The 18,951-nt window shown below is 40.1% G+C and overlaps 1 protein-coding gene across 1 annotated transcript in view; it reads left to right on the forward strand.

Annotated features, from left to right (window-relative positions):
- The window catches only part of pawr (PRKC, apoptosis, WT1, regulator), a 53,752-nt gene that overhangs the window by 23,362 nt on the left and 11,439 nt on the right, over positions 1–18,951 (forward strand). The window contains exons 3-4 of the mRNA XM_061959645.2: positions 11,051–11,179; positions 15,082–15,116. Coding sequence (XP_061815629.1) covers positions 11,051–11,179; positions 15,082–15,116 — 164 coding nt within the window. The remainder of the gene's footprint in view (positions 1–11,050; positions 11,180–15,081; positions 15,117–18,951) is intronic.

Genomic DNA, 18,951 nt, shown 5'->3' on the forward strand with positions numbered 1-18,951 from the left:
TTTTTTATCATATTGTATATGTATTGTGTGCTTCTTTTTTCTTTTTCTCTCCCTTTATTTTCTTTTTCTTTTAAATTTAAATGTTACTGCTTTTTTACATCATGGCCAGGGGACTACAGATGAAAACTAGCCTTCTGGATAATTCTGGCTTTTTTAACCATGTGTGGTCATGTGTTTTTATGAAATTGCATTGTGCCCTTTGAAATAAACTAATCTATTTAATTAAATAATTAATTAGAGAAAAATGAAATGCCAGCATCCCTGCTATGGTGTTTTAAAAGCTTACCTAGACGCCTGCCCCAAAGTCAGCCGCAAAGACAGGTGTTCACAAATTACTCATAAATCAGAAGCAGGAAGTTATCTGTATTGGTATTGGCTTGAAAAATAAAAGTGTGCATCCTCAAATATTTGACCAAAAAAAACAAAAAACATGCCGGGTATGTGCAGAGATCCACTTTATATACAAAATAGGACTAACTGTGAAAGAAGTCGTCACCGATTTTTAGCTTTTCGTAACATTTTAGTTTAATTGATGTAGATTAAGGGGTTCAGTTTATCCGTTTGCCCACCTGACTCGCGCTGCAGCATGGCACTGCCATCAGGCTTCATCAGCCCACAATTGCTACACAGAAGACGAGGCTCACTTTTTGTTTTCGCTCAAACGCTGCATTCATGATCCCCGAAATCAGCCGCTCGGCAGGTGTCCCTATTATTATTTGGCACAGGCGTGCGGTGACGGTGAAAATGTGATGAAAAGCCGGCAGAACGCTCAGCAGGAGGACGCTCTCTGCTTTGGAAGAAAAATCAGGAGGCGATTCATCTTTTTGAACTCAATCATTGTCAGCTTTGTAATTGAATCCCTCTTACATAAATGACCTTTCATGGTCAAATTACGAGGAGGTAATTATGCTGGCTCGCTTGCAGCCAAGATGAGGAACCCGTGTTGGAATGTTCTACAAGGTTGCTAAGGGCACATTTGAATGTTTTGCAATATTTGGACTGAAACAGAAAGAAGGTCAGTGACGGCAGAAGATAAACAAGCTGCATGGGTTATGGATATTCCAATGCTACTGGAGAAGTCCAAGGGGTTAAGGGTCACATTATGATCTGCAGCCAAAGGTTTCCAATTGATAAGACACTAGTTGATGCTTTAAAACTTCTGTTAACTTCTTTCATATCAAGGATCTTTCCAATTAGGATGTGTTCGTACTTGTAATTGTGTACTCTGGCCCAGACCAAAGATATGTGGTGAGCACTTTGGTGTGGTTTACTTGGCGCTCATGCTAGAATTTGGTCTTGTGACCAAAGGATGCACAGTACAGGGCATGATTCTAACCCTTGCATAGAGTAGGGACTAGTTTAGATTCCTTACAAGACAGCTGACACAGTCAGTAGTTAGCATTACATCTATTGTACGTGAAATCTATCTGTGCTGCTATCTTGGCCAGGACCCCTTTGCAAAAGAGATTCTGAATCTCAATGGGTCTACTTCCTGCTTTAAATAAAAGTCACGAGCTAATCATATAAGCAGTCAATGTCTGCAATGTGCCTGCGTTGTGGCCTGCTTAGCTGTGGCTTCTTTCCCATTTAAAGTAATGTAATATAATTTGTTGTGTATTGAAAATAAATCCAAACTTACTTATTTCTCAAACGGTTATAATGCGATTTACTTCATTGTCAATATAAAAACATGTGCTACTAATTCACATTTAATTTCTTATAAAAATTGTACTGTATTTTGCAACCGTAATTCTTGCCTTTGTCCTCCACCTCGGAACATCTTCTGAACACCCCCACTGCAGGTGATGCACCTCGGGTACTCAACCTCAAGGTGGTTCTTTTTATATTCGGCTACATTTAACAGCTTGCGTTTCGGCAAAAGCTTGTAAAATTTTATTTTTTACACTTTACGACACATTTCCTCTCACATTTAAAAAAAAAAATCTGAATGATTTTTTTCTCCCTGTCCTAGTTTTCCGCCTATTTGTTTGGTGTGCACCTGAGTTCTGATGCTCGCGTTCATACTTGACCAAACAAACAGCACTAGCAGGGCAAATGCACCATAGTTCATTTTAACTGGGGAGCAACATAACAAGCGTAAATGCTCCCTGAATGAAATGCCACTTATAGGCCCTTTTCCATTCAAATTTCAGGAACTTTAGGTTCCTGGAAGCTATAGTTTCTTGAACTATAGGTTTCGTAGAAGTGTGTGGTTTGTGTTTCCACCGCATTTTACAGTTCAGGGTAGTTTATACAAATCAGGCTAAGGACATATGGAGAAGTGGTTTAGTATATTTCTACACTAATACCATGTAAATAAACAGACAATATTAGGTCATAGTTATTCCACTAAAAAGTAAGTAAATTAAGTACAAAGCAATAATACACAAACGATATGATTTAAAAAATAAAATTTTACCGAATTGTTCATAAAAAGTCAGGCTTTTGTCCACGATGTCCAACAGCCAGAAAGTCGTTCCCTCAGTAAATGATGAATTCATGAGGGTCAGGTGGTTCCTTATGGTCAATTTTAGCTGTAAGAAGGTTATTGGCTGCAAACTCTCATCCACTCCAGGACCTCTTGTCCTCCAGGCGTGTGGGTCGGATCACATCTGACTCTTCTCACCTGGACACAAACTATTCTCTCCTCTCCTCTCAGGCAGGAGACTACGGTCCATCCACCTGAACAGTTTTTTTCCCCTCGGCCATCAGGCACATGAACAATAACAATATCTGATAGCTCAGTTACAGCTCATGTTATTCTATTCTGTTTTATGTGTTTCATGTTGCACGATTGCACCAAGTAAATTTCCTAGTTTGTGAACCCGTTCTCCAACAATGGCAATAAAAACTATTCTGATTCTGATTCTGAAATAACAATATATAAATAATATATATGTCAGTGTTTATCTCACGCTGACAGCACAAACATATCGGCTCTAGCGTTAGCTTGTTAGCATTAATTATCTGTTCACTTGAGTTGAGGCTAATAACTATACAAATGGAGTGTCACTGACTACTTTACAACATGTAATAAAGTAAAATAGTTAATATTTGATGTCATTTACTTTCGTTCCACTCGTGCACTGCCTCCTTTATTTCATATTTCTCCAATGAAGTAGTAAGCAGCTGAAGTCGTTGCTTCGAGTCCGGCTTTACACTCAGTAAATACGTTTAAAAAAAGTCCATCCACTTCTCGTAGATTCGCGTATCGAAATGAAGTTGGTAAAAAAATAATAATACAACATTAAACTGCAAATAATTTAAAGACTACGGCTGAGTAAAAACACTGCAAGCGATAGATGATCAGCGTTCTTTAGCGCAAAGAGATGCCCCACAAAAGTTCCTGTAAGTCGAAAGTTCCTTCTTTCTTTTCGTTGTCAAGTTTGTTGTAATAGAAATACACATAAGAAATAAACAAGTCGTCTAGAATTCTGTAATGACAGTCCTGTGTTCGAAAAATAAGTTATTAGGAACGCCCCCAACTGTTTTCAACCAATCAGCGTTCGACAGCACAGCTCGCCCCCCGATAAGGTTCCGGGAACCTTCCAAAAGTCCCACCTCGCTAGCAGGAACTCTGAAAAGTTCCTGAAGAACTAAATGTACCTATTTTTCGTTGGAAACCTGGGAACTTTATTTACCTGGTTAAATGGGAATGTTCCTGTAAAAGTTCTTGCTGGCTTAATGGAGCAGATGAAGCTATTATTACTACAAGAAGACCACTTTTATCGCAGTAAACGAGGGTAAAAAACACCCATGGACGGATGAACATCCTGCTTTAAAGAAGCAGAGAAGAAGATGGACTTGGACTTTAGAGTGCAGCAGGAGATTGACACTTTGAGCTCAGTTAAAATCCTTTCTGGCGTTGAGCCTGAAAGGTTGCGGGAAAAAGCCCCACAATAATAAATAAGTACTTGTGTGTGCGCGTGTGTGCATGTGTCACACGGTGCGGAAAACGTGGTGACAGGAAGGAAGACGTGCACATGACAGTGAAAACAAGATTAGAGGTTGGACAAAAACAGAGAAAAGGTTCCATGCTGGCTCATAGAAGGATTGCATGGTGGACACACCATGGATGGATGGATGTTAAAAGCATCTTGACAAGGAAAAAACGCTACCTCGTGCATTCCAGTTTTTCCTGCAGGGTGTCAAACGCTATTGCTTGGCGGTTGGAAGCGATAACGACTCCTTGGTGTTGACATTCAGACTGGATGAAGGAGACGTAGTCTGCGGCCAATACAAGCTTGCTTCCATGAGAATGTTCAACAAAATGTTACATAATACAAGAACGGTGTCTGATTTATTGAAAGCAGATGTGGTCCGCAAATGATAAGAACGCTGGTGTAAAGTCTCAAAATAGTTCTTGTTTTGGGACACTTTGCTCACTCCATGCATGTTCTGGAACATCTCCTCCTCTTCAGACCTCAACAACAATCCGACACATAGACTAATCTAACTTTGTATAATACCTTTTATGCCAATGAGATCTTTTAACGATGTCATAACAGTAATAAATATTTAGGAGCACCAAATATATCCCTCCACTTTTGGGGTAGGAGGCACTTTGACGATCTATTTTGAAGTCACAGCTTTCTAAGCCAAAGAAGGAAAAACCCCCACCACCAGGCTTCACTACACATTATAAAATAAAGCTCTTCCAATTGTACTGTGCTACAAAGGGGGGGCTATAAGTTTGCTGATCTTTCTCAGCGAACATGCTAAGCTAGCATGTTGTTGCTAATAAAAATGTGAGTGTAATGTTAGCATAGTCTCTCATAACTTAGTTAGGGACCCAATTTCCCACCTGTTCGCTCAGGCAGGAAGCTTTCCTCACTCACAGTTGGGTTAGAAGGTACTCTGACATTTTCCCTCTAACCCTAACCCTAGTCTGTTGTTCGAAGTACAAATCTACAAGGTCCGAATCGCACTCATTTCGGCCTTGTAAGGGTCGGAAAAGATCACTAAGGAACCCAAATAGTCCCAGCCCTCGCCACGCCCCTGTACTCTTTTGAGTACATTTCCGACCTTTTGGAGCACCAAGACATTATGGGGTCAGTCTGTTCTGGGGCACTTTAAGATTATTTGGTGTACTTTGAGACCTTCAGGTCCATGAATCATTTCCTGAGTCCAGCTGAGGGGATTATAATCAGAGGAAGGTTACAATTAAAATGTTTACATTCAATATATTTTTCTCATGATCCTTATTTTTGATAGATCATAAAAATGATCAACATCGACCATTATAAAACACTTACTGTATATTGTGATACAGTTTTCAGCCATAACGCCCAGCCCTAGTATTATTTGGATTCAAAATGATGTCCCGTGCGGCTCATTAAATATGTGTGGTGGTCACGCCAGTGTCTGTTCTCAATGGGTAAGAAGTGCCATTTAGCTTTTCTCGACGAAAAATGCCCTATGCTTGCGTTATTTTTGGCTGTACAAATTGTTTAAATCGCAATAAGCATAAACGTTTCTTCAGAGTTCCTCGAGAGGTAATCAAGAATGGCGGAAGAGTGCAAGATTTGATTAAAAACGAGGACTAAAGCACCACGCACAAATGCACAAGTTTGCAGTGTTTACTCTGTTAAAGGTTTGTTTTATATACTTTAAACGTTTAGTGTTTCCGATTTAAGTATTATCTTGATATTAGTTGCATTTCTTAAAGCACATATTTGCTACAAATGTTCCGTAAAGCACCAACTCAGTGAGTCTAAATAAAATAAATCACATCTGAGCAAAATTTAAAAGAGTTATTAAGCTTTTACCAAAGGCAACGATTATAAATGAAGGTTTCACCACATACACAATGTTGAGATCTATAGTTATATTTTGATTAAGATGGGGAAAAACACCCAAGGGCAGGCAACAAAGTAGTCTTGATACTAATTTCCTTAACCCAGCCACACACAAAGAAGTTGTAGACTTCCATGCTTTTCCAAGTTTACGTCTGTTTTGTCAGGTAGAATGATGTCTGGAGCACATGATAGTTCGATATGTTTGGGAACTCCACCAACGAAAAATCCTTTATCACTCGACAATTTAAAAATAGAATAACGTTTAGAGATCTATTCCATTACATAGTTGTTGTTTTTTTTCTCATATCTGCTTTTTGCAGGAACATCTAGGCCCTTTGTGTACTCAGATAGTGTACAACAGCCATCTTAGCCGAGTTGACCACCACTGGTTTTCACTTCCGAGAAGAAATCACTTGTCTGAATACAAGCAATACATAATAAAGAAAAAAATCGAACAAATCATATTTGACTAAGGAAATCCTTACTTAAAGAAAGTCCTATTTGGAGGATATGCAATATATGGCATCTATTAAGTGCAGAATTACAGTGAATATGTAAAACAAAAATGGCTGAGGTATACAATAGCGCTTTTTGAAACCACACACACAGCTCATCAGCATTGAAGCTACAGAAACACAAAACGACGTGTTCCCAGTCAACTGTGTGACTTCCAGCGTCAAGGCTAACACATGTCCAATACTCTATTATGGCACTTATTTGGAAAATACAACAGAACTTTAAGTAAACATTCTCGTGAGGTCCTGATACATGGTCTGTTTCTAAACAGGAAGCTCTGAGACTCCCACTCAAGTTCTAAAGTCACGGATAATTACAAAAAAGTACTTGTGTAACTTAATACACAGAAGCACTTCCACCAAAAACCACACCGATGACATCATTAGCAAAAACATCCCTTTTATGGTTACGCTTGTTTCCCTTCTTTTTCCCATTTTGGATCCAAAGTCAACGTCGACTTTCCTGATTCCACATGTAAGATATAGCTGAGTGGTTAGCTGCCGCACAAACTGCATGTGTCCTTCTCTGGTGAAGAAAGCATGGAGGAGCAACAAGAGAAGGAGACAAGTTCAGAGGCTGTGAGAGCGAAGGAGCTGGCGTTTTCCCTAAGGAGCACTGATAAAGCGTTTGGCAGTAAAGGCTTTGCAAATGACTTCATTCCTCAAGGGCTGTTTTTAGCAGAAGAGCGTCTGTGGAGTTGGGCATCTTTTATGCAGCATGAGACCGGAAAGATGAGGTCAAAACACAAATCAATGCTGCCCGTTAAAATGTATTAAAATCAATTTAAATGGTAACTGCACAATTTTAACATGTGCCTTTTTTTAAAAAGAAAAACAAACTTATATTCGGAATATTGAAAAATAATACAAGACAATATAATACAAACAACTTTAGTAGTTTTATGAAGTAATGTAATAATAATGTACAGCATTTACTGGGGGTGTCGGAAAAAATTGTTCATATCCGATTTGCGATTTTTTTTTAATGATTCTTAACCGATTCAAAATTTTAAAAAAATAAATTTTTAGGACCTCTCCTGCTCATATACATTATAGGTCAGCAGCCAAGGAGTTTTTGTGACCTGTAACCTGTTTTTAAAATGTTTAATTATAATTCTATATACCAAATAATGTATTGCTCGACTCTATGAATTGAAAATCGTGTTGGATTGGGAATCATTTCTAAATCGACTAGTCCCCCCAAGAATCGAATTGAATCGTGAGTTGTTGCAAGATTCACATCCCTAGCATTTTTTTTGGAGTGTGGACTTCTACAGTACCTCATCCAAGCTGCTTCTCCGTCAAACACACCATCAGCAGCTTCTCCTTATTTTTATAGATAAATGCTCGCCGTTTAGGTATTATTTTAACGTTCTTGCATTATCGACTCATTCTACTTCAGTATGGTGCAAACTAGCAGTGCTACGCTGCTATGTAGCACCCTAGACGATACAACAGTGTTTTGTTCAGGAGAGAACACGGAAGCTAATACAAATAACAGAAGAAATTAACAAATTAAAATGATGATTTGAGAAAAACAGACTATCCTTAAACCTCAGTAAAACTAAAATAATGCTATTCTGTAACATACAAATAGACAGAATAGAAATTGAAAGGGTAAATTAAATCAAATTTCTAGGTATAATGATTTATGATCAAATGAACTTGAAATCATTGCATTGGACCAAAAATCACTTCATATTCTCTGCTGCTTGCAAGTGTTACCATATCTGAGTTATTGTGCAGAAATATGGGGATTTAATTACAAAAGTACACTTCATTCATTAACCGTGTTACAAAAAAGATCAGTTAAAACAATACATAATGTTGGATATAGAGAACAGTGGCGCAGTGGAAGAGTGGCCGTGCGCGACCCGGGGGTCTCTGGTTCAATCCCCACCTAGTACCAACCTCGTCATGTCCGTTGTGTCCTGAGCAAGACACTTCACCCTTGCTCCTGATGGGTGCTGGTTAGCGCCTTGCATGGCAGCTCCCTCCATCAGTGTGTGAATGTGTGTGTGAATGGGTAAATGTGGAAGTAGTGTCAAAGCGCTTTGAGTACCTTGAAGGTAGAAAAGCGCTATACAAGTACAACCCATTTATCATTTATTTATTATAACATTTAAACCCTTTATTTATTAAATCAAAAATATTGAAATTCCACGACATAGTTAATTTGCAAACAGCTAAAATTATGTACAAAGAAAACTATAACCTGCTACCCAAGAATGTACAATAATTCTTCTCAACAAAAGCAAAGAAATTTAACCTTAGAGAAAAAATGTAATTAAAACATTTGTATGCACGTACAACACTTAAAACCTTTTAGTATATCAGTATGTGGAATTAAATTATGGAATGGATTAAGCAAATAAATCAAACAATGTACTAATATGATCCAATTCAAGAAGCTGTTCAAACTTGGTGTTTACAAAGTTCAAAGAAGACGAACCATGATAAACCTTCTTCATTTATTGATAATCTTATTTATCTCACCATATGAAATACAACTTCCATACATCCATCCATTTTCTACCACTTGTCCCTTTCGGGATCGTGGGGGGTGCTGGAGCCTATCTCAGCTGCATTCGGGCTGAAGGAGGTGTACACCCTGGACAAGTCGCCACCTCATCGCAGGGCCAACACAGATACACAGACAGCATTCACACTCACATTCACACACTAGGGCAAAGTTAGTGTTGCCAATCAACCTATCCCCAGGTGCTTGTCTTTGGAGGTGGAAGGAAGCTGGAGTACCCGGAGGGAACCCACGCAGTCACAGGGAGAACATGCAAACTCCACACAGAATACAACTTACTTCACTAATTATCATTGATTTAGTTATGTTTTAATGTTATAACTTATGGAGTATATTGTGAATAAATTGAGAACAGGAAGTGAACAAAAGTGTTAGCAACTGCTATGTAATGGAAAAGGGGTAGGATCAAATAAGCTCTGCTTCCTCCTACTCCTTTTCGGACGTGCTGTGATGAAACAACTGGAAATATGTGATGTATCATGTTGTAATTGTATGCATGTTTGAAATAAACTCTAACCCTGTAACTGCTTCATGTAGAGAGCTAGCTACTAGAGATGCGCGGATAGGCAATTATTTCATCCGCAACCGCATCAGAAAGTCGTCAACCATCCGCCATCCACCCGACCTAACATTTGATCAGAACCGCACCCGCCCGCACCCGCCCGTTGTTATATATCTAATATAGACGATGCAAGGCATTAGTGAGGTTATAAAGCTTTTGCCTGTTAAAGAAAGAAGACTGATCCAATGCAGCACAGACATTCGCGTGCCACGCTGTCACGACCCAGACGCACACCAGTGCGCAATCATATGGGAGCCGCGCTGAGCGCACCTCCAAGCGCGTCTCGCTGCCGGCGACGGCCGGGTATGGGCCCGACGCTCCAGCGCCATCCATTTTCAGGGCTAGTTGATTCGGCAGGTGGGTTGTTACACACTCCTTAGCGGGTTCCAACTTCCATGGCCACCGTCCTGCTGTCTATATCAACCAGGGTGAGCCCCACCCCTTTCGTGAGCGCACTGCGCGCGGAGTGACCCCTGTTACGTGCCCTCGGCAACAGGGGTGGCGGGCAGGTAAGCTGCTTACCTGCTGCGCGTGACGCCGGCCGCGGCGAAGGCGGACGAGGCGGGGTGTCGGCGCGGTGGTGACCCTGGACGTGCGTCGGGCCCTTCTCGCGGATCGCCTCAGCTACGGCTCCCGGTGGGGCCCTCTCGGGGGAAGGGGCCTCGGTCCCGGACCCCGGCGAGGCGTCCCTTCTCCGCTCCGTAAAAGTGTCCATCTCTTTTTTTTTTTTTTTCTTCTGTTGTGGCATATGCAGCAGGTGCCTGCTCGTTTTTCGTATGTGGGTAACAACATTTAACTATGTATATATATTTCCGAATTGGTTTAACTGCCACCCGCCTGAATCTATTTAAAATCTTTTTTTTTTTTATTTCAACCGCCCGACCTGACCCGCGGATAAAATCTAATTTTTTTTTTTTTCATCCGCCCGATCCGCGGATAATCCGCGGACTCCGCGGTTGTGCCCGCAAACCGCGCATCTCTACTAGCTACAGTATCTGTAATGTTTTTGATGATTTTTTATTTTTATTTATTTTTTTTTTAATTCAATGAAAATCATCCACTGCTTCTTCTCAGCACTGTCCCTCACACTTACTTTCTTCTTTCCCATGGCTAGAAAAACTAAGTAATGTCAATGTCTAATTATAAGCTAATGCTAACGAGCAAGGCTGGATTTTTTGGTCGGCTCCTACAAGGTTCATTGTGACATTCGCTGATCCAACTAACCGTAGGGAGGCTCGTAACCCAAATTTGTCTTGTAACCTAAAGCATGACAGTTAGCCATGAGTCGAAAACTGGGGCATTCATATGCTGAGGTACCAGTTTTTTACGTACAGATTTGGCCCTACAGAAATCTAACCGTGAAAAGTGGAGCATACAAAAAATTAGGTACCGCTTTATTTTGTTGTGTTTCAAGGTGCAGTCTGTTTGGCCAGAATGTTCCTCCTGCTGTTCAAGGAGTGGAAAAGTTCTAGAAGTTGTTTGTGCTAAATTGTACCTCGTTCAGGGTCTCAAAGGATTAAAGATCCAGAGGTTATAATTTCTTCGTATGATCGTTTCCAGTGCGACCCAATTACTTTTTGCTTTGCTGCTGTGATTAGTTTTCATCGTCATCATTAACTCTTTTATCTCCTGCCAGAGCTTGGATGAACTCGAAGATGACGATGGCGGGGAGAAGGGCGGGAGGGCGGAGGAGGAGCAGCTGGTTCTGGCCAACACCTTCCAGAATGAAGCCATGACGGCTGATGCGGCGACGGGCCTCGTCACGGTAAGAAGGGAACACGGCCACTACAGAAGGTCCAGAACATTGTAAACCATTTTTTTTCTGACTGTCTCAAGTATTGTACCAAACAAAAAATGTATACTATACCTGGTACAGTTTGGATTTGTTATCATGTAACGGTTCTGAACCTCCCTTTTTAAGGCGAGGCCATCACATAATTTGACGCCGTAGTCAAAAGGCTTCTTCTTTTTCTCTATCCTCTTGTTGAGGGGCAGTTTGGCTCGTACAAGCACATGCATCCCCTGCGGTCATCCTCCATTTCTAATACAAAGTAGCATATAGTACGAACTTAATCTGTCAGTAAACTCGTTATGGAAGCGATTAAAAACTACAACAAAGATGGCAGGTCAAAGTGCAGCCACGCAAATAAGAAAACGGTGCATCCTGAAGTCAGAAAGTGGCTTGAAGATGGTCTGTAAAACATAATCGATGCAATATTTTGACCAAACAAACCACAATTACATGTTATGTAGACCACAAGGAAGTATTTTACATGTAGAAAAAAAAATCATAAGAGGGGTTTTCTTACATTTAGGTGGTTGCGCTTTAATGATTTATTTTCCCAGCAATTTTCTTTTGTACTTTCACTCACACAAGTCAGTGACCTTTCGACTTTGGTTTTGGTCTTAAAAGTGTAAGCGTTGAATATTACATTTGACAGAAAGGATTCTTGAAAAAGATGAGTCTTCTAATGTTCTGGGGTCTAGAGATTCTAAAAATGCACACCAACAGGTGACCAACCGGTTCCACAGAGTTTTTCTTCCGGTCACTCACACCAGTGAGCTTCCCTCTTAGGTTTTGTCTTGAAAAGTATTACAATATAGTAGTCCCTAGGGATACAAGTTTAATTGGTTCTGTGACACAGGCCGTACCCGGAAAAGCTCATAAGGCGAAACAGCGTTTGGAGCAACATATGTTGCAATCCAAGCAAGGTCTTTTCATGAACGCCCCTGCTTATTTTAGCAAGACAATGCCAAGCCACATTCTGCACGTGTTACAAGAGCATGGCTTCATAGTAAGAGTGCGGGTGCTGGACTGGCCTGCCTGTAGTCCAGACCTGTTTCCCATTGAAAATGTGTGGCGCATTATGAAGCGTAAAATACGACAACGGAGAGCCCGGACTGCTGAACAACTTAAGCTGTACACCAAGCTAGAATGGGAAAGAATTCCAACTGAAAAGCTTCAAAATTTGGTCTCCTTAGTCCCAAACGTTTACTGAGTGTTGTTAAAAGGAAAGGCCATGTAACACGGTGGTAAAAATGCCCCTGTGCTAACTTTTTTTGCAATGTCTTGCTGCCATTAAATTCTAAGTTAGTGATTATTTGCAAAAACAATTTACGTTTCTCTGTTCGAAAGTTAAATATATTGTCTTTGCAGTGTATTCAATTGAATACAAGTTGAAAAGAATTTGCAAATCATTGTATTCTGTTTTTATTTACGAATTACACAACATGCCAACTTCACTAGTTTTGGGTTTGGTACTATGAAAAGTATCCAGAACTTCCAAACCTGTTTAGGTAACACAAAGAAGCGATGGTTTCGTGCATCTTGTTGTGTTCGAGGAGATAACATGAATAAGTAGCACTCCTTTTGCAAAAGACCCTTTTTCAAAAATGGTTCTGCAAAATCCCAATGAACCACAGCTGTGCCCAAACCAAAACAATAACGAAAGTGCAAACTGCTGCTGGAGACGTGGCGTTCAAAGACAGTTTTTGCTTTTTTCAGTTCTGGTGAGAGGGAGTCGTGATGCACCTCTTTCGTCTGCTCCTTGGCCATCAGTCTTGTTCTTTTAGAGATGTTGTGTTGCACATGAGTCCACATGAGGCCTAACACGGAGCAGATGTGACTCTGCAGACGCAGGAAGACTCCCAGCATCACACAAAGCCGTTGTTTACTGCTTATGTCCACATGATGTGTCGTCTCTGTCCGTCCATGCGTGGACTTAAGGCGCAGAAAAGGACGCTGCGTAGGGAATTGATGGATGGCGCTCCTGCAGGCATCTGGTCTTAGTTATCGGGCCATACCCGCCTTTTGGTATGCGGCTCAGTACGTTTCAGCCATCCAGAACTGTACGGAACATTCCACGGGATCATCTTCCTTTCATGCGGCGCCAGTTCACCTTTCCGTCGAGTCTTGTAGACACTTTCGTTGTATGCTCGCATGAAAGGTGTCATAGTTCTCTGGGATGCTGTCAAAGTTACTGGATTTGAATGACTAAGTCCATTTCTAGTCAAATACATTTTTATTGACGTCGTGCAGAGCAACTGTGGACAAAATGACTTGAGAGAAGCTAAGCACACCTCATCCATCACGGGAAGCCATAAAACGTTGCAGCGTGACACTTGAGTGTGTCGTATCTGCGGCGCTGATAAGCCAAACGGCCTCTGCAGCACATCAAGAAGTCGTCTGTGCCGCTTTAAGACCCATTGCTGATATTTGTCTCCGTTTTTACACGGAGGCGGAACTCTGGGGGCGCTCTTATTGGAGCTGTCAGTGCAAGCATGATGGATAAAGTGTGCGCTGATGTACTCCTGCTCGTCTCGCTTCGCTTCTTGAATTCTCCCCCAAACTGTCCATTTTCTCTGCAGATGAGGTGACCCGCTTGGCCTCGCCTCATATTGTTTGGACTCTCATTTTCCCTCAGAAAAGAATCAATCTTGCGCACTTGCCCGCGTCAGGAAGTTATAGAGGCGGCCAACACCCGAGAATAAAGGGAGCTCCTCTGCAGAATATTCTATGCATTGAAATGACAACAAGGTCTGAAAGCCAAGTAGATCCTCTTAGATCGGGCAGAAATCCTTGACATCAGACCCCGGGTTTTTGCTTTAAGACTTTAAAAACAGCAGAGTGAGTGTTCTCATTATGTTGAGAATCTTTGATGGGCGAAGTAAGAAATCTTGATTCTCAATGGTGAATTCACAGTAGCACAAAAAAATCTGAAAAAGTTACAATCTTGACACTGATATGCTCATTTCTAATTGACCATTAAAATGTTGTTACTTAACGATAGTGATGGTTTAAACAATATTGAAGCATCAACGCAAAATGAAACACAAGGAGTGACACAGTGTCTCTTGATGTGTGTGGCATACTTTGCGATCAGATATTGGTCTGATATTGGCAAAAAATAACTATCAGACCAATATCTAATATAGCATACAATACAAGCAGTCCTGCACAGCAAGTTAACATGTAAATGTCCTCCAAACATCACACAAGGTTGGTCTTTTCTTGTATTTCAGTCAAATAATTTACAAACCCTGTTTGAAAATGATTTGCAAATCATTGTATTCCGTTTATATTTACATCTAACACAATTTCCCAACTCATATGGAAACAGGGTTTGTACAAAAGGTAAAATGCTACTCGGAGCTTGCAGCTATATGACAGCTTAGCACACAATAAAACACAAGCTAGACATACGTAATAATTTTCTTTCATCAGACAATTTTGCAGTTTAAAACACATTTGTCAATATAAACAAGCATCAAATAATGGTAGTTGCATATTACTTACACATACAAAGTCTCCAAGGCAGCAGCGTATTAGAAAGTATCCAGTAGCAAACATGTCCGCATCATTCGACTCACTGTGTCATGAGCTTAACTTCATGAATTATGGTGACCACTAAGTATAGCCAAAACAATTACCACTCCTCTTCAACTTAAAGACAGCATAAATCCATAACGGGCGATGAATTAAAAACCATTGTTCTCTATTTTACTAATTTCACTTGATCAAATATTTTCTAACATTCCACAATACAAAATAATCAATGTAAGCAGAACAAGACAATATAATTGTAATAGAAAACAGTTTTCAGCATATGCCTCTTAACTTTGGTATGATTGTCTCTTTTCTTTACCAATTCTCTTTTTAAATTTCAGGACACTACAAGAACAGGAAGTGGCCGCCCTATGAGGTAAGACTTCCACAGTCCATTTTGTTCTGTTCCTCTGATGGTCTCTTTGAACAGAACCTGACAGCGCGCCATCTGGAATACCCTCCACCTCCACCCCTCGCTCGCTCATTTCTAACCCCATGGCATCGTGGGCAGGGAGCGCCTCGAGCGATCTGTGTGCTTAGAAAGGTTCGGGTCGGAAAATTTGAAGTTCACTCATGTACCGAGTAGCTTTGGCATTTGATAAGATGTTGGGTTTTTTTGGTGCCCGCTTTCTCTGCTCGCTAAGTTTGTGGCACAAAGTGCTTCATTCAATGTGTGCCACTGTAATTTATTGATGTACAAAAGTCCAAAACTTCCACTTATAAAGGTTCAAAACATACTCCAATTTAGTTGAAGTCTTGCAACTGCTAAATAAATATCAAAATGGCTGAAAAGTTAGGTTGTTAAATGATGAAAGTGAACTGTTAACTATAGGTTCGTGCATAAACGTTAAAATTAAGCACGTTGATAATTGGATACGTGTTGAGACCTCTCACTCTGATTACGTTTGTTTGTGTCCACAGGATGGTGGGGGGACTTAAATCACATGGTGCAGTACCATATTGTGTGTTTATGTTTTAAGTGTGTCTTCATGCTTGTGTGTGCGCTTTGACACAACGCTTTGCATGTTGTCGTGGGAAGACGCTTTCTTGTGTCTGTGAGGTAAAAGACACATTAAAGGGGAACTGCACTTTTTTTGGAAATTTTCCTATCTTAGACGATCGTTATGAGAGACAAGAACACACGTCCTTTTTTCCCCCCAGGATTTTAAACATGATAAGATCGCTTGGAAATGCGGCTAATGGTAGTCACTGTTGTAGCCTTTAAAGCCTCTAAAACAACTTCAAAACCCTCCATCAAAAACATTTGATGTACACACTGCAAGTGTATGTATATATATATATATATATATATAGGGCTACAACTAATTTGATAATCGATTAATCTGTCGATCATTACTTCGATTAATAACCGGATAAAAGAGACGAACGACATTTATATCCTTTCCAGTATTTTATTGAAAAAAAACAGCATACTGGCACCATACTTATTTTGATTATTGTTTCTCAGCTGTTTGTAAATGTTGCAGGTTATAAATAAAGGTTTATAAAAAAAATAAAAAGTAGCCTCTGCGCATAGCATAGATCCAACGAATCGATGACTAAATTAATCGCCAACTATTTTTATAATCGATTTAATCGATTAGTTGTATATATATATATATATATATATATATATATATATATATATATATATATATATATATATATATATATATATATATATATATATATATATATATATATATATATATATATATATATATATATGAAGGTCCTGAGTAGTCTTGGGTTCAATCCCGGGCTCGGGATCTTTCTGTGTGGAGTTTGCATGTCCTCCCCGTGACTGCGTGGGTTCCCTCCGGGTACTCCGGCTTCCTCCCACTTCCAAAGACATGCACCTGGGGATAAGTTGATTGGCAACACTAAATTGGCCCTAGTGTGTGAATGTGAGTGTGAATGTTGTCTGTCTATCTGTGTTGGCCCTGCGATGAGGTGGTGACTTGTCCAGGGTGTACCCCGCCTTCCGCTCGATTGTAGCTGAGATAGGTTCCAGCGCCCCCCGCGACCCCAAAGGGAATAAGCGGTAGAAGATGGATGGATGGATATATATATATATATATATATATATAAGGTAGAAATGGACACATTCATAACAATACGTAATATGTACAATATCTACTATATTTTCATAATTTTAATCAATGCAGGGACTGACTTCTTTCGCGCATTGATTTCCGTTTCCATAGCAACGCATGTCTGACAATGTGTGTTCCTACTTCCGGATACAAAACGGTTGTGTATGTTCTAGTTATGGCAGACTTGGTAACAACCAATGAAGATGACTATTTTTGGACAAATGAGGATTCACAACTTAATATTTTTTAACCTGAATGAACGGAGGATGAACTGTTGCTTAAAGAAGCGAGCATGAAGGAAGAGTGAGACATTGGAGCAGACGGAAGCAGATAGAGTGAGGTGAAAACGACTCAAAGCTGTAAATATGGAATTTGGAGACAAGCTATTTCGACATAAATGGCGTGCTTACCCCAAATAAACTTACCAAAAATAAAACTTTCCCGGCCAGCTAGACCAAAGAGACGACTGTCCGTCGAGTGAGTCACGCTTTATTTTGATCATGGTACACGCAGCATGTCATGCGTGTAAATTACAACTTCACTGCATACGCTGTCTGGCTAGCTGTGTACGAACAAAACATGAAATGTGGGCTAATACTTTACAGATACTTTAATATGATTGTTCATGTTTTTAGTCAGTACGGATTGGTGTCTTACCGCTTTGTGTTGGGCATTACAAACTCAAACGCATTTTTTGTTGTCCTAGAAGCTATCCTATCTCTTGCCTTAGCTAGCTTTTATGGCTAATACCGAAGCACGCTGATGTGTTACTACGCTAGAAAAAGAGTTCTTCAGTGTTTGCTCTTACAATAACAATGTCGCTACAGCTTGGTTATTATACAGGTAACGGAACGTAAATGAAGTATTGTTGACGGTTTTTTAATGTATTTTTAAAGTGATTTGGAGGTAGAATTGATTGCTCCCATTAGCTGCATTGCTAGCTACCTAGAACAAGCCGATTTTTACATGTTAGAATGCAAAATCCCAAAGATAGTGATGTTCCCCTTTAAATGCACTTTGAAGTCACTGTCTGTGAAAATGAGGGCAAATAAGTTTAATAAAACAAAAATAAAGTCAAAATGCTAACTCTTAGAGGTTGCCTGACAGACATGTGCAGTGTAGATATGTGTATTTACATTTTGCATTAATTTTTGTAACAGTACAATTAGGGTTTTTTGAAAATACTGTACTTTTTTCTTAGTTTTTCTCGTGTATATACAGACTGTCTCATGTCTCATTATGGCATACAGCTTAAGAAAACTCAAATATCCTATCTCAAAATATTAGCATATCATGAAAAAGTATACAAGCAGGCTATTTAACTAATCACTTGAATCGTCTAATTAACTCGAAACACCTGCAAGGGTTTCCCTGAGCCTTTAAAAACACTCAGCTTGTTTCAGTAAACTAAATCACAAGTATGAGGAAGACTGCTGACCTGACTGCTGTCCAGAGGACCATCATTGACACCCTCCATTAGGAGGGTAAGACACAAAAATAAATTTCTAAAAGAGCAGGCTGTTCACAGAGTGCAGTTTCAAAGCACATTCATAAAAAGTCTGTTGAAAGGAGGAAATGTGGCAGGAAACGCTGCACAACCAAGAGAGAGGACCGAAGCCTTAACAGCATTGTGAAGAAGAGCCACTTGCAGAATTTGGGGGAGCTTCAAAGACAGTGGAGTGAAGCTGGAGTCCAGGTATCAAAAGCCACTGTTCACAGACGTGTCCGGTAAATGGGCTACAATAGCCGTATTCCCATGGTCAAGCCACTCCTGAACTCAAGACAACAAAAGAAGCGTCTGACTTGGGCTATGGAAAAGAAACACTGGACAGTTGCACAGTGGTCCAGAGTCCTGTTTTCAGACGAAAGCAAGTTTTGTATTTCATTTGGTAGTCAAGGCGCTAGAGCAGTGGTTCTTAACCTTGTTGGAGGTACTGAACCCCACCAGTTTCATATGCGCATTCACCGAACCCTTCTTTAGTGAAAAAAAATAAAAAATTCAAATTCAAGACAAAGTTATATGTTTTTGGTAACACTTTAGAATGGGGAACATATTCTAAGTAACAAAGACTTAATTTAGAGGTTTTTGGACACTAGGGGAACATATTCTATGTA

This window comes from Nerophis lumbriciformis, linkage group LG05 (assembly GCF_033978685.3).
Source record: "Nerophis lumbriciformis linkage group LG05, RoL_Nlum_v2.1, whole genome shotgun sequence".
NCBI classification, from domain to species: domain Eukaryota; kingdom Metazoa; phylum Chordata; class Actinopteri; order Syngnathiformes; family Syngnathidae; genus Nerophis; species Nerophis lumbriciformis.